The following is a 22,463-nucleotide window of genomic DNA, read 5'->3' as shown; positions in this document are numbered from 1 at the left end:
CACTTGGAGACAGGCCTCTGGGGATGCCCGTGTTGCCCGTGGTAGAGTATCCTGATTAGGTAAATGGAGGTAGGAGTACCCGCCCACTGTGGGTGGCACCACTCCCTGGGGTGAGATCCTGTGCTGTGTAAAGGGGAGAAAGTGAGATGGGCACAAAGGGTTGTCACTTTCTGTGCTGCCCCAAACTCCTACTGCTGTGACTTCCTTGACATATCACACTGTAGCCTGTGAGCAAAAACATGACTTTTTTTAAAAAAGTTTTTTTTTTTTTCCAATTTATTTTTGTTAATCTCAGCAACAGGAAAGCAACTAAGACAGCCTGGAAACAGTCTAATGTCTACCTAATGAAAGGACCAATTGCTACATAAGACAAACAGACATAAGACTATTATGCTGCCATTAAAGTATAGCCCTAAAGACGATATGAATCTTATTTATATTTGAACACTTTTAATTAACTATATCTAAGCTTTTAATATCTATATATAAACAGGCCTCAGTGTGATGCTCTGATATTTCAATTTATTATAGAAAGTTTATTGCATTATTTAGTACATCTATCCCCCCCCCCCAAAGTATCAATTTCCTATGATAAGAACACTCAGAATTCTTTCTTATCCTAATTGCCTTTAGGGAAGGGACAGGGGCTAGGATTGAACCCTGGGCCCCATTTGGAGGCAGATGTTATACTGCTGGGCTACACTTCAGTCTCCTTTCCTTGACATGCAACTTTCCAGCACTTGCCTTCCTACTGCATCAACAGAGGAACGACCCCTCACACTTAACTGCAACTGTGTTTCAATTGATGAATGAAGACCTAATGAGCACCCGCCTGGCTCTACTTCATACTTGTGTGGGTCAGTTTGCTTAGATCCACACACTAGTGAGATAATGTGGTGTTTGGTCCTCTGTAAAGATTAATACTCATCAAACAAAGATGTTTTTGTAAACAGTGTAAGCTCATTGTTAACACATGTGCTGAAGGAGTTGTAGTTCTAAAACAATATCGTATTTGTGTGGACAGAGTACTGTGTGGCTAGCTATGTAGGCATTAAACATTTGGAGAGTTAATATATCATATCTTGCTGGAGCCAAAGGAAAACATCACATGGTTGCAAAGCAAGGTATGAAGCACTGACCTGACATTAAAAACCACACCGTGTAAACATGGACCACCATATGCAATCTTACACACTACCTCAGTATTGCACAAGTAGAGGTTAAATTTCCAATGACTATTGAGGACAAATGGGAACTTACAGTCTATATTAAGTTTGAGTAATTTTTAAGTGCGGTATAGCATTCCTCAGTATTCCAGGATCACAAAATGCTTGTTTCCACGAAGATGATGCCATATACATATGCTTTCAATCATCTCCAGATGACCTATCACATCTGGCATAAGATAAACACTGGAGAGTCACTGCTACACTGCTGTTATGAAGAACAGGAGGAGTAAAGTGTTCGTGTGCTCACTGTAGCTTTTCCCTGGGAAGTTTTTATCTGAGGTTGAGGCCATGGACGTAGAACACAAGAGCCATAGAAAACCAAATGTACATAGACTATCTGGAAATAAAAATGGGCACAAACCAAATAGCAGAATGGTGAGAAGGCTGGGTAGGCAGAAGTGTCTGATGATTTGAGTGTCCACGGTGGAATCCACGGTGGAAAGAGAACAAACTCCTGAAACCTGCCCTCTGTCCTCCGTATCCTCTCAGTGACATATGTGTGTATACACCACACACACACACACACACACACACACACACACTCCTGAAAGTTGTCCTCTGACCTCCGTATATGTAGAAACCACACATATACACACAAAGATATAAAAAAAAGCCAAATAGGAAAATCTAAAACATGAATTTCCATGCAAATAGTCACATTAACATTTCAGCAATAATATCTAACTAAAAACATAAAACCAAAATATCTGAAGAATTTCTACCCATGTTTACCAAAACCAATGTTTTACTGGACTAATTAGTCCATAGTAAGCTACACAAACCAAAATCTTTAGGGATGAAAACTTGTATAATAAGTATCATAGTTATATTTTAAAGAGTTCAAAATAAAAAATAATTAAAAAAATGGAAAGTATTATAAAAAATACTGTCTTTGAATTAAACCAGCAAAAGATTATTTTCAAACTTTGGAGAATCACCAGCCCTAAAGCATGGAAACTTGACCCCACTCTGGGAACAAGGTGGTGCTTCACCAGGCAAGTGCTGCTTGGACTCTTGGTCTCCTCAAACAGCTGTCCTTGGACTCAAGGGCATCATGACTCTACACCTTCAGGAGACCTCGCCATCCCCTGCAGTTATGAGGCAGATGGTGTCCCTTAAAGGCAGAGGGCTGCACACTAGATGGTCCTTCTCCCTCAGATACTTCAAAGATGGGGGCTGCTGTCACCCCCTAAATCCTTATTGTCTCAGTTGGTGCAGGCAGGATAATGGTCTGTTATGCCATTTCCTATGGTACCTGAAATGAAGCTTTTCACATTACCCAAGTGTCTCTGCTGCCCTGACTCAGGAGAAAGACAACAGGAGGCTTTATCGTCAGCTCCTTCCATTAGAAGACCCTGGTTCTCAGGGGTGGGTGGGAGTGGAACTGGCCTCCTCGGTGACTGGGTGGTGCAGACAGACACATGGACTCTTGCCTCTGCTACTGCTCTTGCCATGTCCTTCTTTCCTGCTGTACTAGTTAACATCTGGGAAACAATGCCTAAGTCACAGAAGAAGTTCAGATAACTATAGTTTCTGACCTGCCGGAGAGGAAGAAGTAAGACGTGGCAAGACTTGGGATACTCAGACATTTCTACCACAACCACAAAACTGCCCCCAACATACACTCTGCTGTTGCTCTTTGACCCCAACAGAGTTGCACCAGCATCTTAGCAATGTCCTTCAAGCAAAAGGGCCCAGTTTCCATTTTGTATTTAGTGGTCCCGTTTCTTTAGTCTCCATCAAACAGAGCTAACTCCCTGGCCCTGATACTCTGAAAGACGAAGCTGGTTATTTTCTAGAATGTGCACCTACTTGGGTTGTGTGATACTGGCTCATGATTAGACTCAGGCACAGACGCTGGGCTGTGGTTTTAATTGGCCCTAGCACATGGCACACAGCTCATTTCGTCGGTTTTGGATAATGGTCAGGCTTCTCCCGTGCTCTTTGGTAGGTAGGCAGTCAGTAGGTATTACATTCTCTCAGTCTCCACCACCACGGAAGAAGTGAACCAGACCCACTGCTCCTACAGAGCACACAGGGTGAGGTTCCTATGAGCCTTTCACGCCACTTTTTTTTTTTTTTTGTCAACCATCAATAAGTAAGTGCCTGTCCTCTGCATTTCTGTCTAAAGACATCTTATTTATGGTTGTGAGCCTAGCCTTTAACGGCTGAGCCATCTCTCCAGCCCAAGACATCTTATTTAATATATATATATATATATATATAGTTGATTGATTCACACTGAACTCACGGCCAACAGGTCCCTCTTGGGCCTTCTCAATAAAGGTTCCCCAGCACCCGCTATTCCCTCTGTAAGCCACTTCACAGCCTCCCAGCACTTAAGAGCAATAGGTAGCACTTGAGTACTGTGTTTGGAGGTCATTTTAAAGAGCCAATTCCTAACTAGCTCACAAAAATCTGAAAAATGTAGCATTAAGCAGAGTGCAAAAAAAAAACCAACCAAACAAACAAACAAACAAAAAAACGTTTACAGTGTGATGGCTGGAAAGAGGCAGAAAGGCACTGTTCTGACCTCGGCTAAGAGTGTGTACATGAACGACCCAAACTGTTCCCTATTCTGAGAATGATTTATGGCAAATGTGTTGCAAGGATAGAGTCTGAGTCACACAATTTTCTAGTAGGCAAATTTGCAAATACAGAATCTATATGTAATGAACACTGCTGATACTATGCTTTTGAGGCACACAAATTACTGACCTAATTAAGATTAGCAGAATAGATCAAAGGACTTGTATTTTATTCATTTGGTTATAATTTATTAACACACACATGTATATACTGCGTGCACATGCACATGGAGGCCAGAGAACCACTGGTGTGGTTCCTCAGGTGCTGTCCACATCCTTTTGAGATAGACTCTCTGTGGTCTGAAATTCACCAAGTAAGCTAGGCTGGCTGGCCACGGAGCCCCTAGGGCCTGCCTGCCTGCCTCTCTCCCCAGTCCTGGGATTACAATCATATGTGACTGTGCTAGACTTTATTTGGGTTCTGGGGACCACAGTTAGGTCCTCATGCTTGCATGGTAAGTACTTTAATGACTGACCCATCTCCAAGTCCCTCAATATATTTCCTTTGATTCTCAGATTGCCACAGAATTTGCCCACGGGACCTATTCAGGTTGTTCTTACTTTCCTGGCTCACGGACAAATGGATGATGAATAAATATACAATACTGGCAAAGAGGACTGGGCATACCGTCCTTAGTTTCCTCACAGCATTCCTGATAATCTACTTATAATTTAAAAAAGAATTCAAAACTCGTGATATACAACCAGAATACTCCTTTAGAGAGCATCAGTTGTCTGGAGACTGAAAAGTAACACACACCTTTGCACTCGGTACACACGAGTCCACGGGGGCACGAGGGCTAGGATCCGAGCCACCAACTCGACCAGGTCACTGGGAGAATAGCTCCTGTATCGTCCCGATTTCCACAGCTCATACAGCCCAGTTCCACGGATCACCAGGGTAGGGTACAGCTTCAAGCCATCAGGACGAAAAGCAGGGTTCTCAAAAAATTCCTATGGACAGATAACCAAAAATTATCCCTCCATTCGTTCTGTCCCCCACAGGGAAGGCTCACACCAGCTTCTCTCACCTGCAGCAGGCCCGGAGCTGCCCACCCTTTCTGTCAAGAACTAGACACGGGGATGACAAGATGTCACTGCTCAACAACCCCAATCTGTGCTGCACTGCACAGCCCTCCTGTAGAGTACAGCCTTGTCCAGGCTGCCACCAGTCTCACACTGAGCATTAAGAGGCTACCTACCTTCCTTCCCTCCTTCCAGACGACAACATTTTTAATAGTATATATGACTGTTCAAACTTTTGAAAAATTGTGGAAAAAAATTTAAGTCTCTTCAAAACCTACAATATAGACAAAGGGAAAACAAACAAATCGCTACAGTGTTTACAAGAGGGCCCTTCACAGAGGAAGTTGGCTGAGCCCAGGATGTCACACTTTTGTCGTCAGTCCAGCTGGCACCACTTCTGGCCTGGGCTAACAGTCCGTTTGTTAACTGACACTGAGCCACTCACCTGGCTCGTCTACTCTGGCATAGATCTCTTCCATCTTACAGTCCCACCTGCTGTTCTTTTATCTGGGAGGCAGCAGGGAGATACCAGGCTTTGTCCTTTCAGGACTTTGCATGGTGCTGATGCTAATCTTGACTGTGTGTCATTGTAGTGGACAGAGGTGGGTTCACAGTCCTGGCCTTTCCACCCCTGCACCCCTGTCAGGATCTATCCAGTCAGCAGTACTCTAGCTCTCTGGCCCATAAATTTAAATCGTGCTTTAAAATCTTTGGCTGCACTATCCTCGCAAACCTTCCACGGTTTACATTGCTTTTCAAATAATGTAGCTATAGGGTTTAGATCTCATTGACAGTCACCTTCCTGGATGCTGTATTCTTGTTGCACCATGTGGTCTTAGAGACATTCTTTTGTTAACTGTGCAATTTCCTTTACAACATTTCTATTTTACAGATCTATAAGGTCTTTAATAAATATTCTAGACACCCACAAACAGCATGCAGGCAAGCCCTTCTCTGCCTAACCTGAATCTACACTGAGCACATGCCATCAGAAGAGTACTGGTTCTAAGTAACACAGGGCTGCTATGTTCTTTCTGTAAAGACGAAGCTAGACTGAATTGGTCCTGGACCCATGATTAAACATGGGAGTTTAAAACATGGGTTTCTCTCTTTCTCCTCTAAAATCACAAGGCACGATGAAACATTTTTAAAGAATTTTAAACTTAGAAGGACAATGAACAAGAAAGGAGATAAGGGGGCATGTGGGATGAAGCCTGGCACACAGCTTTGAAAGGGAAGAAAACTGTAAGTTAAGAGGCTGATGAAGGCCAGTTCATCACACCACAGTCCCATAAAGCCCACATATCAAAACTCCTAGGCAGACTGGAACAGACATGGAGTCAAAGCGAACCCTAGATCCATGCTTGCACACGGAAGGTCTTGTCTCTACTTCCTGTGCTGGCCAAGAAGCTTTTTTTTTCCCCCCCCTCTAGGGACATGGGACTAAAGGATTCTGGCCAAAAACAATGAGGACAGAAAAGCCAGCATCCCAGCTGACAGGCCATGTGCCTTACCTATGCCACCTGCCACCATATGGAAATAAATGTTTTAGCCTACCTCATCTCCATGGAAATGTGAGTGTGCCTATGTTACATGTGCATAAACAACCTCAGTTCCCAAAGCCTAAGCATTTTATAGTTTAAAAAAAAATTTTTTTTTATTTTTTAAATTTTTTTTTTTTTTTTTTTTGTTTTTTTTCTTTTTTTTTTCTTTTTTCCTAGGGAGGCCAGAAGAATGAGTTGGATCCCTAGAATTGGAGTTACATATGTTATGAGCTACCACATGGGTGCTGGGCATAGAATCCAGGTTCTTAATCACTGAGCCATCTCTCCAGCCCCAAGTCTAAGCATTTTAAAGCCTGAAAAGAATATATTAAAATACAGTTTTTATCTGACAACGGAGAGGTAGGTAACCATTCTTTATTGTGTTCCTAATATTTTGGAACAGGTTTTAGAGCTCTGAGAATGGAAAACACAAAAACAAACAAGCACGAGCAGAGAGGTGCAGGGAGCGTACAGAGGCAATCTGGGTCTGCTGGCTCAAGGCAATACTTACTATAAACTGCTCAATGTCTCTCTCTAGGCCCACGTTTGGCAGGTCAGGCATCATATGAGCTACCACTTTGAAACCACAATCTTTGGCCAGATGGAATGATTCACATGTTGCCTTCACAGTGTGGCCCCTGGGAAGAAAATGCATCACCGGTTAGACAAATAAATGGACAACCAAGTTAACAGGGGTTGGGGTGAGGTGGTGAGAAGGAGGAAAACAATCCATGAGTCAGAGTCACTTGGCTGGGAATAGAACCCCAGAACTCACTTTTACACAGGTATAGGGAGGCCTGGAGGAAAACCACTGCGCTTCTAAGACACTGTTCGGAGGACTGGAAGCAAATGGATAAGGGCCACTGTGCACTCAGATGACATGGCTCAGCACCAGCTATAAAATCTGCTATTACTGTAGAATCAACATTAAACAGGGACCATACAGCAGCCAGGCATGGCTGATACTCACTGAGAGTCCTAGTACTTGGGAGGTAGAGGCAGGAGGATTCAAGATTATTCTTGGCTCTATACCAGGATTGGGTACACAGTGGGCAACAAAACCCAAAAACCAACCATGAAGGGGCTTTAACTTGAGGTGTCATTTCATTTAGGATTAGGAAATATTGGTGGGGGGGAGTAAACTATAATATGAAGTAGACTGCACCAGTGTGTTCAGAGGGTCCATCAGAGAAAGGTTTTGTTGGCACAGGGTTGGATCAAGTCTCTTAGCATCTGCTTTCCTGCCACATCCAAGCAGGAAGCAGGCCTTGATGACAGTTGGGGTAACTAACAATTGAAGCCTTGTGACTATTCCTTCTACCACCAAGATGCTCCCACTTAGCACAGAAAGATCTAGAAGCCATGGGCTCTATCATACCCCTTTTGGATACCCCACTCTCATTTCTAATTAGTTTTCATTAGTGAAGTCCAAAATTCTGGAATGGGACTGGGACTTTTTTTGAATTCTTCACTCAAGAATTCTACTTCAAAGTCCATGGTATAATATGGTCACAATTATGTGTATATGGCTCTAAAAATCAAATTACAAAGAAATATTCACGTCCTCAGCTACATTGTCACATGAGACAGTTGACCCCAGTGGAACATTCTACTGGTGAGCCCTGCTCTAAAGCACACCTTTATTTCTTCAGAGCATCCACAGGGAAACCTCTCCTTCCAAGGCTCCTGGACTTCCCGCCTAGCAGTCACCAAACAACACACACTGCTATGCAGGACTCCATGGTTTCCTGCTTAAATTACTCCAACAGCTGTGGCCAAGTCTGTCTCTTGTCAGCCCCCTTTAAACATCGCCCATACTGGAACAAAAGGGCTCTTACTTAAATGCAGGCATACTCCTATCTTAACTTCCAGCCTGCCTCCTGACTAAAAGCCCAGCTTGGGGGGCTGACTTCCTGGGCCCTTCATAATCCAGCCTCTGCCTGCCCTGTTCTCCCATTCTCGATCAGCTTTCCTTCAGGGCATGCAGCGAGTCTCCTCTGGGCCTCAGCTTACATGTCATTTCTTCAGGAAGCTTCCCTGGCATAGCCTGTGACACTTCACTCTCCAGCAGCCTTCCTGTGTGAGACCGTCCCTACATGCTTGCTCTGCTCAGGTTCCTCGTGTTCCTATTTGTAGGTACAATACCTATTATTAGATATTTCCTACTTGCTCAGGTTCCTCGTGTTCCTAGTTGTAGGTACAATACCTATTAGATTTTTCCTATTTGCTCAGGTTCCTCTTGCTCCTATTTGTAGGTACAATACCTATTAGATTTAGATTTTTTTCCTGTGCTTAAAAATATTCAACCAATCTCTGTTACTTAAAGGACCAAGTCCTGGAGCTATCATTCCTCTAGGCTGCTTTAAGTATGGACCAGTTTCCTTAACTCTCCTTCACAACCCTGGCCACGTGAAGTGACTTCCAGGTCCAACTCAACACATCTTCCTCCTGAAGCCTCCTTTGACACTCTGAGTCAGTGGTAGTTGCCGCCATTTTGAAATCTGAATTTCTCTGTTAGTCCACCAAGTGGGCAGTGATTTATAAATTTTCTCATACACTTGACTTTCCCTGGGTAGACAGAAGGGAGTGTCGAATGACTACACTCAACATGAAGGCACACGCATGGATGGGAGAAGAGATCAAATACTTAACTCCGAGATGGATCAAGGAAGAAAGGTGAGTACAGAGACAGAGGAGGCTTGTGCTGCCCATCTGCCACCATCTCACCTGTTGGTATCTCTGGCCACATCTTCATAGACACTTTGCACCCCGATCTCCAGCCTCGTGCAGCCGTAAGTCAACATGTCGCTTAGATGCCGCTTCATGCAGTAATCAGGTCTGGTCTCAATCGTAATTCCAATACACTTTGTGAGGCTTTTCTCAGAATACCTGCAGAGCAGAACTAAAATGACTACACCTGCCACAGTCTGGGGTCATTTCTTTCCAGCCTGCCTTCTCTTAGTCTTTCCAGGATCAGACAGGAGCTAAGTGTGTGGGCTCTGAAGCCGGATAGTGTAAGTTCAAATCCCAGCTCTGCTATTTCCTCACCAGGCACACAGTAATTCTATTAAGCTCTCTGGCCTCAGTATCTTCATCTACAAAACGATGGTAACAATGGTACCCACACTTCACAGAGCTGACACGACTGTACCGGCGCATCCTCATGTCATTACCGTTGTCATTATTATTCACACACAGTTAGCTGCAGCCATAATCATCTTGAAAACAGTGATTTCACTGTGAAAAGCTATTTCTCACTTCCTAGCAACCGATTTCACATAAGCAAAACCCATTTGCATTACTTATTTCTCACCGCATCGTAGAGCCATTTTAAATACAAGAAACAAAGGGGAGAGGGAAGCAGCGTGGGCTGCAGGGATCATTCGGGTGAAACGTCTAGCTTCTAGGAATGTGCAAAATTAGGGAGGGTTTTTGTCTCATCAAGTCTAGATACGAGAGGGCTGGTGAGGTGGAGTGGCAGGAACCCGGTGATGGAGGTCACAGTGGTCAACACTGGCCCCTGACTATCAACTGCGAGGTGTCCTATCACTCCATTTACCTCAGGAAGACACTGAAGCTCAAGGGGAATAGACATCTTATTCAAGATACACAGAGAATAAAATCTAAGTTAACAGTTGAAGGCAGGCCTGTCTGTCTCGGCATCTCTAACCTCCTAACTGTGACCTTTCTTCTCTGCTCCTGTTCTCACAGGCTGGGTGGAAAGACCAAGGGAAGCTTTTTGCAGTTATTTATTCCTCTTCTTTCTAAAGAAGTTTTGAAAAGCAGATATCATAATGATTTGTAACTTAGTTGCATTTCTTCATTTTTATGTGCCAGTTAAAAATGACTAATTTAAAACTATAATAATTATTCAGAGTGTGAATAATCACTGAGCTGCAGGACTGGCTGTACGTACAATCTCATCTAACACACTGGAAGTGTTTTGTAGCACGTGACATCAGCCGAAACATAGAGGAGAGAGACAACCTAAGAGATGAATGATGAGAAAAGAATGCTCACAGCTTGTCAAGTGCTGTTTAGGACAGGGCAGTGGCTCTTCTGTCCTCTCTCAACGTCTCAAAGCCCTGTGCCTGTCAAATAGGAGGACAGGAGTACACAGCGGCACAGTTCTCACCTGCTCCCAACAGCAATCACGGGCTCCAGGCAACTATATGAAATTAAAAGAAACAGAAGGAAAAAAAGAGAAAAAGAGAAAGAAAAGCTAACCAACCACTGTGGAGAAAGCAAATTATATAAATGGATGAAAGTCAGAAGCTAGAACACTCTTGAGTGTATTTCAAAAGAGTAACTGAAAGCACCCTGGCACCCAGATTCTAACATGTGCCACAAACCTTCCTATTAACTGATATTTCTCAAAAGCCACAGCCTTAGGCAAGAGAGCCTGGGTTCAGTGACAGCTCCATCACTGGGAAAAACCAGAGAGGTAGCAACAGCAGCAGGGGGACCTGCCCAGAGGAGGCTGCCACTAGCATGACGCTGCCGCCTGGGGAATCAGAACACAGCACAGGACACAGAGGTAAATGTTATGCTCAAAAACTTAACTCCATCTCAAAAATGTCTTTCCTCTGGGGAAACGTGGAGAATGAGAAACAACTCACATTTTAAAAAGCCAGTGGTGGCGCATGTCTTTAATCCCAGCACAGAGCAGAACTTTCTGAGTTCGAGGCCAGCCTAGTCTACAGAGTGAGTTCCAGGACAGCCTGGGCTACAGGGAAACCCTGTCTCACTCCCCCCCCCCAAAAAAAACCCCAAACAAACAAAAGGGCCAATATTTTAGAGTTCCTTTCAGAATTATATTTCTATCTGAAAAGCAATGAAGTAGAAATTCGAATCAAATTTGAACAATAAAAACAATAGTGTGGCATCTTCCATGAGCTGCAGTGTCTGTTGTTGCTATGGAGTCCGCTACTTTAGTAAACCTGCTGCCTCGTTTAAGAGATGGAAGGATGTCTATGGGACTATTCTTTCTTGTATGCTCGTATGTGTAGTCAAGACGCTACTTAGCCCGAGCATTTCAGGGTCTGCTCCATAGCCCCCCCTTATCATTTAGCCAGCCACTTAGCCAGAGAGCCTCTCTTTCAGTACTGCAGTCAACACCTCACCTTCTTGGGATTTAGACTTCTTAGATTCTGGGGCAGAGAGGAGCTGTTTTTCCTTCTAAGAGACAGAGCCAGGTCTACTGCTTTTTAATGCAGCCAGAGGGTTGTCTTAGGAAGGCTGCAGGGCTACACTGAACCTACACATTTCCTGCAGGTTACCACTATGCCCTCTAAGAAACATAACAAGTCAATACTGTACGCTGCAGGAACTGTTCACAGGGGGCAGGGAGCAGGGCAGAGGGCAAGGAGAGCCTCACCTTAGAAACTAAGAGCAACAAAACCCATGCCAACCAGGTCTCAACTCTGCTCAAAGACATTCTCATCCTACGACATCTCAGAACCCTCGGTGAGGGCCCTTTATTCATCCACACTACAAAGCTAGGCTGTTATTCACGGCTATGTCTGCTTCTCTTTTCAGACGGGGCTCCCAGCAGGCCCAACAATGTTCAGTGACTAACAGCTTATGAGTTCTGCGCTAACTCCTCCCATCAAAACAAAGAAATGAACATGAAGGATGAATAGGCGAATCTGCTGTAGCTGGGACAAAGGCGGACTCTCTCCCTTCCCACAGCCTCTAGATGACCCTGCTGGCTATCTGCCCTCTTGCAAACATAGAGGTATCTTGCTTTAGGTCAAAGGTTCTGAACAAACTAAAAATCTACTAGTTTTTAATCCCAGATTTGCTTTCCAGTCAAGCTATAGAATCCCAAACTCAATCCATTCTAGCTAAACTGAGAAGCAGATGAAGGCACAGAGATGAAACACTAACTTCTAGTGTTCACAATCTACCAACTCTTCCCATCGTCTACAGGCCCCAAACAAGTTGTTCTTTGGACTGATGAAGATGTGCTCGGACTACTGACACCTGGGTTATTACTGAATGCCTCAGAACCATAAGCACAGAACAAAGGTCCTTTTACAAAACTACTGCCATACCTGGAAACTCCCTCAATAAAATCTGGTACTTCTCATTATCCGTGAAGCTCTAGACTTAAGCCACTGGGCTTACAGGATCATCCTCTCATTTTGGAGATCGTAATCCAATTTCTTTCTAGAGACTGGTTATGTTCATAGGATCTAAAAGTCAACAGTCTCTGCCCAATATAACTGAAAAAGTCAGAGAACTTTGATGTTTAACAGGTATTACCAGGAAAAGCTGAGCCGCTGACATTGAAGAGGAGAGAAAACGAGGCACCCATCATACTAGTCATGGCTGACGGCACTAGAGCGGCGCTCGACATTCTTGGTTTTGATTCTTTCCATAGCTTAGTGTTTTATAGTCATGATGAGATCGCCGAGGGACCAGGAGGAACAGAAAAAAATGTCGCAGGTATGGCATGCTTTTACTGTCATACCCATACTGGAACTTAGGGGCTAAATGCGCAGGTGGATCACCCAAAAGCTGCCCTGACAGAGGTCATGGCTAAGTGAAAAACACAGTGTGGACAAAAGTACTCCAATAAAAGTCTTCACATCACAAATGTCAGACAAGCACCCGGGGGACACTTTAGTCCCCCTATTTTATTTTCCACGACACGAGGGAGAGTAGAGCACAGAATATGTGCTTATAGCAGAAGACAAGGCCAGGTGAGGAGAGCGGTCCGCCAGGCACAGAGCAAGTGCTCCTGACTTCCAGCTTTCTGGGCGCCCGAGGCAGAGGCCAGGAGGCCAAGATCAACCTCGTATGGAAACTTCATGAGGGCATTTCCACTTTGCCCATGCCACAGCCACCAAGTGCCTCTAACCTCTAGCCTTCAGGTAATGTCCTTATTACTTTCTCTTAAGATGTTCTCTATCAAGGGATACAGAGCAAACCAACTACACAGAATCATAAAAGAATGGAATTCAATGAAATGATCATTCTCTGTTAGTGAAAACTAAAATATGGGGGGTGTGTGTGACTAAACCAGTAGACATAAAGCCAACCAATATAGATTAATCATCACTAATTATACCAAATGTTAATACCACCAAACACTGCAATTGAATGGCGCACATTATCAAAATGGGCAACTCTGCCTACTCCCTGCTCCCACAAGACCCAAGTACTATTGGATTCTGTCTAGAAGAAACCCAGTTGCTCTATAACATCACACAAGGGTGGAAAGTAAGCCAGTGCAAAGATCTCCAGGGCTGACAGGAAGCACACGAGGCTGTATGACAGAACTAACATCCAATAAAATAAACCTCCTAGGGGAGGATGTCAGGTCACTAAGGGCTGCCCTTGAAAGGCTGTGTCACATAGCTTTCTCCGCCAGGATTCTTCCTATCATATGTTAAAACTACAGCCTGGAACCTCCAAAAGCACGAGTAAGGACAATAGAGCTTTTCTGTCTAAGCTGATTTGTTGGGTGTTGCAGTGTCGCACAGCTCACTAAGGCTAACACACTAGGCTGTGCAAACACCAGGCAAGGCAGAATTTACTTCCTTGCCAACACACATGCCATGATTCACTAAGAGGAAGCACATACCTGGGTCATAAAACAAGTCTCCACAAATTAAATAAAAGAAAATAAAAAAAAACCTGAAATTGAACTGCATAGGCACTCTGAACAAAATGAAATCAAATCAGAAATCAGTAAAGTATCAAACAAAACCTCACTGTCCCAAAATATAGAAATCAAACAATTTCCATATAATCCCTGGAATTGGAGAAGAAATAAAAAAGCTATTACATAAAAATTTACAATGAATAATTAAAATATATTACAATAATTTAAAATATAAAAATGCAGGGTATTTGCATAAAGAAATGCCTAGAAACTGGTAAGGTGGATCTCTGAATTTGGGACCTGTCTGCTCTACAAAGTGAGATTCTATCTCAAAATAAGAAAGAAAGAAAGAAAGAAAGAAAGAAAGAAAGAAAGAAAGAAAGAAAGAGAGCAGTCTAAAAAAACCCACTTTCTATACTAATATTACAATAGAAAAAGGATGGTCAAGCTTCCACATCTTACTGAAGTCACTAAAAAGGAACAACCCAGGGGCTGGAAATGTGACTCAGTAGTTAAAAGCAGGCGCTACTCTTGCAGAGGGCCCGAGTTCAGTTCCCAGCACCCCTTACTCCAGTTCCAGAAGATCTGACACACTCTTCTGGCTTCTGTGGGCACCTGCACACACATGCATATACATACATACATGTAAATAGACATACACATAAAATAAAAATGAAAGAAAATAAAAAAGTAAAAGCAATAAATGTCTTTACTGAAGATTGTTAATGGGAAGTAAAGGAAATCTAAATAAGTGAGGAAAGGCCATTTCATGACTGACAACTTGTCAACTCTCTCCCTAGAGACTGTGTCTTGTCATTTGAAAACACCCTAACTCTATCACACTTTGCAAGAACACTGGTCACTGCCAGCTGATTCTGAATTTTACAAAGACATGCAAAGGGCTCAGCCTATCTACAGCAGTCTTGCAAAACAATTACAAAGTCGGAGGAGGTATACGATTTGTCTTCAAGACACGCTTAAGACGGTTCAGTAATCACAACAGTGCAGTACTGGTCTAAAAGCCCAGACCTGCCAGCGGCACTGCACTGTGTGCTCCACAGGTATAGTCCTTTGATTCTAACAAAGGAGTGATAAAATCTAAATGGGAAAGGGGAACTTTAAAAAAATTATCTTCAAACAATTCACTTTCCATACTGGAAAAAAAGAAACCTTGACTACCACCTCACAGTGCACATAAAAATTAATTCAAGAGGGGCTCAGAGAGCTAAATGTGAAAACGGAAATTTTAACTAGATGACAACATAGGAGACTAACCTTGTGTTCTGAAAACATGTGGTTTAGTAACAATACAGAAAGCAATGTTAAGAAAGAAAAAATTAGTCATATTAATTCTGCCCTAAGAGATCATCAATAGAATAGTCAAGTACAGACGAAGTTCTTGAATCAAGGGCATGTAACACTCTCCTACCACCCCCCGAAAAAAAGAGAAAAAGATTAAACACTTCACAAAGGAAATATAATCAGACAGCATAAGCGTACACTCAAGTGCTCAATGACATTAGTCATCAGGAAAATGCAAATTAAAACCACAATAGATGCCATTACACACCCACCCGAATGGCTAAAATTAAAAGGACTGACAACATCATGTACTGGTGTGGATGCAGAACCACCAAGTGCTCGCCCATTAGAGGTGGGAGTACAAAGTGCACAACCGTTTCTGGATGGCAGTTTTTCATAAAACACTAACAAACCTAGCAATTTCCATTACTACCCAAGAGCAACACATACGTTTAACCATAAAACAACCTGAACAAAACTAGTCACAGAGTTCTATTCATAAAGCTGTCAACCACAAGCAGCCCCATGTCCACTGACAGAAGGATGGATACACACACTGTGGTCCATGTACCCAGCAGAACACTGCTTGGCAACTGCAGATGCACGTAACAACACTGTTCAGTAGAAGAAGCCTTCCACAGGAGACTACGTGATGGGCATGGGCATGATTCACCTAAGGCAAGTGGGCAAAAAACCAAAACCACCAGAAGATCTGCCAATTCTGGGAGGTAAAGGTGCGGGAGGAATTTCTGGAGAAGCATAAAGGAACTCTGGCGACACAAATATTCTGCACTAAACTATTTTCTCAGTTCTCAGGGTCTTGTTAAGTAAGTAGTTCAGGCTGGCCTCAAATTTGAGACCCCCTGCTTCTGTCTCTTGGTTGCTAGGATGACACCACAGTTGGCAATTTTCTGAATCTTAACAGTGTTTTGTTACACAGGTGTGTCAAAGCACACCAAGGTAAGCTAAGTCTGTGTATTCTGCTGTGTATAAACTTCCAGGGAAAACCGCCACACGGAATGATGCTAGTTAACATGGCACATGGCAGAGCATCTGGGAGGACAGCCCAGGTGAGAACACGGAGTTCTCTGGGGTACTCAGCATTTCCTAGCATTCTAGCTTTCCCAAGATACGCAAGGACACAGTTGCAGGATTTAAAGCCACCGTTGAGGGAAGACAGGAAGGAACGGAAATGAATTTAAAAATCTACGAGGAGAAGGTATGACTCACTGGCTTCTCGTGGGTAACTACCCTCTGAAACTGCATCTTGTGAAAACAGTCAAGGCACACTAAATGCAAAACGGGTTCTGGGCAGAGCTGATTAAAAAGGAATAAAACTCCTTTAGAAGATTGTTCTGAGCTATCTGGCAACATTTGCACTCTGGTGACCGGTGACTTAGAGTCACTATGGTCTTTTCTCCCAAGTGAAGATGTTTTATGAGATGACAGTACTCAGTAACTGTCAGTCTCTGGAGACCTGAAGAGATTCAGTCGATGGGATAGTGATTACCAGTGGCCTGCGGGATTCAACAGCTTTTCCAGGGGCCAGGCCTGCACTGTCCTTGAGCAGACCTGTGTTCTTCCACTTTCTGCCTGCAAAGGTTTCAGGCTTCTGGCTACCTGCTGGCCACAAACAATAACCAGGTTCACACTCTCGGGCTCTTTTGAAGTCTAATCCTAATCTTTGCAGTTAAATAGACAAACAAACAAGCAAACCTTTAACTACTCAGGTTAGACACAGGAAGTCCAAGGAGGGACACTTGAGTCTATAGTGTGACCCTCAGGATGCTTAACCTTCAAGACTGGTGGCTTGCCTGCCACCTCACAGAACTGAAGGTCAAGTTTAAAATGAACCCTTGAGCTGGGCGGTAGTGACGCACATGCCCCTTTAATACCAGTACTTGGGAGGCAGAGGCAGGCAGATCTCCATGAGCTTAAGGCCAGCTCGGGCTATACAGAGAAACCCTGACTCCAAAATTCCACTGACACATCTTATCTTACTGAGCAAACTCACATCAGTGCTGTAGCTGGGCTGTTCAATGAGGAAATGTCTACTGTGGCTCAGTACTGAGCCAGCTCCACGAAGGGAGGTGGGCTGCTCTGGAAAACAACTTCTAAAAGAATACATCAGACCCAAACCAGTTTTCCTGGGCTCTTCTTTCATTCACAACAATGCTAACATTTGAAAACAGTTTTGTTTCTAGCTCAGTTCAGAAACTGCTGCCTCAACTGACACAAAATGTCCCTTAAACACTTTATTATAGGGAGTTGTATGAAGAATTGACCTCAACAAAGCAAACAAGAGCTCACAAATAGACACTTTTCATATTGCCTCACAAAGGACAGAGACGGGAGTGGGGAGAGAAGGGGCCAAGACACCAGCCCACTGGGCTGCAGAATAACGGAGCGCCACACTGAGGTGGCTTCGTGGCTCCTGGCTTGCACTTTTATTACTTCCTAGGAGCCATTCATGAGATTTGCTGCAATGAAGGCTCAAGTCAGTAACATTTTTTAAAGCTAAAAGCAGAGCGCCCCCTTGAGGTAAAGAACAGAACGAGTCTATGCCGGCCCTGGCCAGGCAGCCCCAGAAGAGAGGTTTTGTCCCCTCGTGGGCTTTTTGGACACACATCGTGATCCAAATTGAGTGAATTACAACATAAAACCCAATTTTTATCACAAAAATAGATGACGTATGGCCAAATACTCTGAGTACCAAAATATTTATCACCAAACTGTAGCAAGATTGCCAACATTTCAGTTGACGAAAATGTCAGAGCAGCTGCACCCCAGAAACTCCGCATTTGCTTGGTCGGCCTGCTCCATCAGTACTCAGGGCTCAAACCCCACGGGGAACTCAGAGCCAAGTCACAGGAGAGGTGTGCCTTAACACAGACATAGCTGAACTTCACATATATAAACACTGTGAATATGGCTGACAAGATGGCTTATCTGTGCCATGTATCTGTAATCCCAGCTTTTCTGCTGTGAGATGAGAGACAGACAAGGGTCACTCGGCAGCTCTAGGGCTTGGAAGCCTGGAAGGTAAGGCTCAGCAGCAGACTAAAGAGTCGCTGCGGCTGCAGCAAAGCAGAAGCAGAGGACTGAAAGCTATCTTCTGACCTCCACACAAGCGCCATACATTTTAAAAAGAAATAAAAGAAATAATTTAAAAGTATTTAATGTAAGTAAATAAATCTTCCCAAGCTTAGGTACATATAGAACCCCTTTCTCAACACAGGTTTCTTAAGTTGAAGGTGTGTATTTGTGTGTGTGTGCATGCGCGCACACGTGAGGAAGCCAGAGGACATCGAGCTCATTGTCACGTGAGAAGAAAGATTCAGTGGTATTGAAGATAACACTGCTGGGGTTTTTAGAAGCGAATGTGCTCAGTTGGGAACCCAGAGTCGCTCCTGCCACTATGTCTCCAACTTGGACTAATGGAGGCTAGTCTCCAACATCACACTTTAACTACACTTATCACATCTGACTCTTGAGTACAAAGAGGAGTGAGCTGAGTTACATCATCACTCCTCTATTCTAAAGTTTGCAGACTAAGCATGACTCATATTCACGATGACCAACGTTTGAACAAATAGTAAAAATAGATGCCATACTATCTAGCTACCGAGGTCCCTTCGGGACAAGTCACATACCCAGAAGTCTAGATTCAGGGACACAAAGTTTACCAGTATTTATCAGTCAAACACAAGCACTTGCTCACCACACATTCTTCCAGAAGATCAATCTTTTATGCAACCCCTCAAGCTATCCCTTAACTTCTATTTACATTTATGAAACACCATCTTTATTTAAATTTCACAAGCCCAAAGGAAAGCAACAGGGGAAGGAAGGGACAAAGGAAGGTATAAGCTCATTCCAGGGGGTAACCCTACCAAAGTCATCACTGTTGATCTCTGATAGCAGAGTGACCACTCAAAGTCCATTCTCATGTGTATTCAGGCTTTAGCTTCGGGTCAAAAAGCTCCCCTCATGTCCATTCTTGGCCTGATACTGTTTATCACCACAAAAAAGCCTACAAAAAAGCACTATTTCACCCACCTTGTAATCAGCAGCAGGACAGTTTCCTTCCCTTTCACAAGAGAAGCCAAAGTCTGATGGTGCTAGGGGTGTTGGAAAGAGAACCACTCTCTTTTTAACATTCCGGTGCACGCAAACACAAACACACACACAAACACACCTTTTACGCCTAGCAATTTCCAACTTCAGGCTCTGAAGGTAGCCTGGGGTTTCTATTCCCACTCTGCCATCAACTACCTGTGTTAAGCCTGGGTAAGCTGCTTTACGTCTCTGGGCTCTGGATTCCTCCAATGTAAAGCAGAGGAAATCTGAACACCACACTCAAAGGCTTACTGTGAAGTGAATCACAATGGTTCCACGTACATGGAACATGGTTCCACAACAAATGTAAGCCTCCTTTACTCTCAGCTCTTCTTCCTCCTTCCTCAGTGATGATCTTGGCCTGTGACAACCACACTGATAGGCCTGGGTAGACACATACATGAAGGGACTGTACAGCACAAACTGTTCTGAACATTGCTTTTTGTCTTAGCACACCTTGGAGATGCAAAACTCTTCTACTAGATGAAACCATTCCTCCACGAGGCTGTGAATATCACCTATGACTGAAAATCTCCACTGTGTACCTGCAGCCAAGACTTCCTTTTCTGGACCCTACAGGACATCTCTATATACATCATGGGCATTTCAAAGATAACAAACCAAAAGTAAACTTCTTAATTTCCTCCATCAAACCTGAGCTTTCCTATGGCTTTTCCACCTTAGCATATGTCATTTCCATCCAGTTACTCATGCATCCAACGAAGGCTTGGCTTTTGATGCCTCTCATCAGTCTCTTCTCCATTATCACTGCCACTACCCTTGGTGAACCAAGGTGAGAAGGAAGCTTAGAGGCTTCTCACATTCCCATGGTAACCCTCTAACCTGTCAGTCAGAAGACAGTTCAATGACCTTGCCTGTTAACAAAGATGTGTTGGCTTGAAACAACATACTTCTACATTTCATACAAACTCCAGCTCCTTGAAATACATAATTTGGCCCACGCTGAGTCTTTCAACGTCACCTGAAGACATTCCCTTGCTCACTGGAGTATAACCCAGTGGCCTGTGGAAAGAGCTCTCCCTTCTCAGTGTCCTCCTTGTGCCCTGAGGAAGGTCTCTGACTAGCTGTCCTACAGCAGGACCGTGTCACACCAGGCCCTTTCCATCATACCCGTTACTCCATAAGACACCGATATAAAAGGAAAGCACCACAAGGACACACAGCTCTGTCTTGTTCATGCTGTGCCCACTGCCTGTAACTGCATAGACATGCGGCGGTTTGAGTAAGAATGGCCCCCAAGGGCTCATATATTTGAATGCTTGGTCACCAGGAAGTGGAACTCATTAGAACAATTAGGAGGTGTGGCTCCATGAAAATAATTCTTTCCCATACACGGACATACACAAAGAAAGAAAGAGTACAAGAAATTCAGAATCTATACATAGAAAGGATCAAATCGCAGGTAGCCGCTAGGAGGATGAGCAGACAATCACTCAGTGAGAAAATAGGGCTTCTTACTTGATTGCCTCATGAACGTTGTTTGAAGTGTGGCCTGATAAAGCATCATGCAAATTTCGGATAAAATAATCTCTGTATTCTTCTGGAAGGGCCATGAACGTTCCACCCATCACGATGAACTCCACCTTGTCCACGGAGTGACCAAGCTGCTTTAGCTGGAAGAAACACACATTCATCAGAGCATCACACTAGAGAAGCTGCAGGATTTCCAATTTCATCTTATAGTCGCACCAGCACAGTTTACAGTAAAGCACATGTTGTTAATTCAGTGCATTTAAAAAACAATTCCTGGGGGGCTGGAGAGGTGGCTCAGAGGTTAAGAGCACTGCCTGCTCTTCCAGAGGTCCTGAGTTCAATTCCCAGCAACCACATATTACAACAACCATATGTACTGAGATCTGGTTCCCTCCTCTGGTGTGTGGGCATACATGGAGGCAGAATGTTGTATACATAATAAATAAATCTTTAAAAACAGAACAAAAAACAAAATAAAAAATTCCTGCTCAAAAAAGATGGGAAAGAGAATTAAAACTGAAGCAGAAGCCAGACTTCAATGCTGACAGTTAATAGGAACTTAACAACAGGAAGAGTTTTAAGATATAACAGAATATAATAAATAAAAAATCAATATAATGTAGTATCAAATACTGCAAAAATTTACTGATCATATTTTATGTCTGACTTCACAGTAGAAACACACAGTGGCGGGTGATGCATAACCTGGACTTCGTGCACAGGGAGAAAGATGAGTACTAGTTAGAGTAGACTTCAAGATGCCTGTGGGCACAGGCCCTCAAGATGCTACTGGAAAACCAAAGCACTAACTGACTGCTCCAAAATGAAATAACGCATCTTCCCTACTTCAGGGCAGAAGGGCTCAACTGTCCACTGGGTCAGCTACAATAAACCTGGATTTGAAGTTTTAAAAGTTTTTAAATTTCTTGTTGTATGTTAGGTATACGGAAACTGGATCAAAATGTCAAATTATGAACTAGAATATACCATGTAATGACTATCTCCATGGAACCTTTCAAAAATAGTTGTTTCTGCAAGTACCAACTGCTGTTACTGTGTCTGTGCATCTGAGTCAGCGTGTGTCTCCCCATCAACATTACACGGCTAACAGAAAACTGTCCTGGTAGCATCTACAAAAGCTCCTGCTAGGACTCCAAGCCAAACTCCACACTCACCTCCAGAGGTGGAGACCCACCCCACTGCTACTGTTTCCCATGGCTCTACTACACGTACAGTTTGAAAAGAATTGTTACTCTATGTGATTATCATAATGTCTAAACCTAGGATCTTCAAACATTTTAGTAAGTATACCTTTTCATACTCCGTTAAGACATTTTTAGTTGTATACCATTTCATACTCTGTTAAGACAGTTTTCCATCTTGCGATGGCTATTCTTGGTTGTCAACTTGACTACATCTGGAGTTAATGAAAACCTAAATGACTGGGTACACCTGTGAGGTATTTTTTTTCTTAATTAAATCATCTGAAGTAGAAAACCCCCTTCTAATCCAGATCTTTTGAGGTGGGAAGATCTCTGCCACACCTTCT

General features: G+C 43.5%; 1 protein-coding gene across 2 annotated transcripts in view; it reads right to left on the bottom strand.

Annotated features, from left to right (window-relative positions):
- Elp3 (elongator acetyltransferase complex subunit 3) overlaps window positions 1-22,463 on the bottom strand; it is a 64,123-nt gene that overhangs the window by 25,289 nt on the left and 16,371 nt on the right. For both annotated transcript variants that reach the window (XM_050152190.1, XM_050152189.1), the window contains exons 7-10: window positions 20,900-21,054; window positions 9,115-9,276; window positions 6,899-7,025; window positions 4,578-4,771 (exon numbers count right to left, since the gene is read on the bottom strand). In XM_050152190.1, coding sequence (XP_050008147.1) covers window positions 4,578-4,771; window positions 6,899-7,025; window positions 9,115-9,276; window positions 20,900-21,054 — 638 coding nt within the window. The remainder of the gene's footprint in view (window positions 1-4,577; window positions 4,772-6,898; window positions 7,026-9,114; window positions 9,277-20,899; window positions 21,055-22,463) is intronic.

The sequence above is a fragment of the Alexandromys fortis genome, unplaced genomic scaffold (genome assembly GCF_014885135.2).
Source record: "Alexandromys fortis isolate MF-2015 unplaced genomic scaffold, M_Fortis_MF-2015_v1.1 scaffold_75, whole genome shotgun sequence".
In the NCBI taxonomy this organism is placed as follows: Eukaryota; Metazoa; Chordata; class Mammalia; order Rodentia; family Cricetidae; genus Alexandromys; species Alexandromys fortis.
The sequence above is the reverse complement of the archived record's forward strand: the minus strand, read 5'-3'. Positions and strand labels throughout refer to the sequence as shown.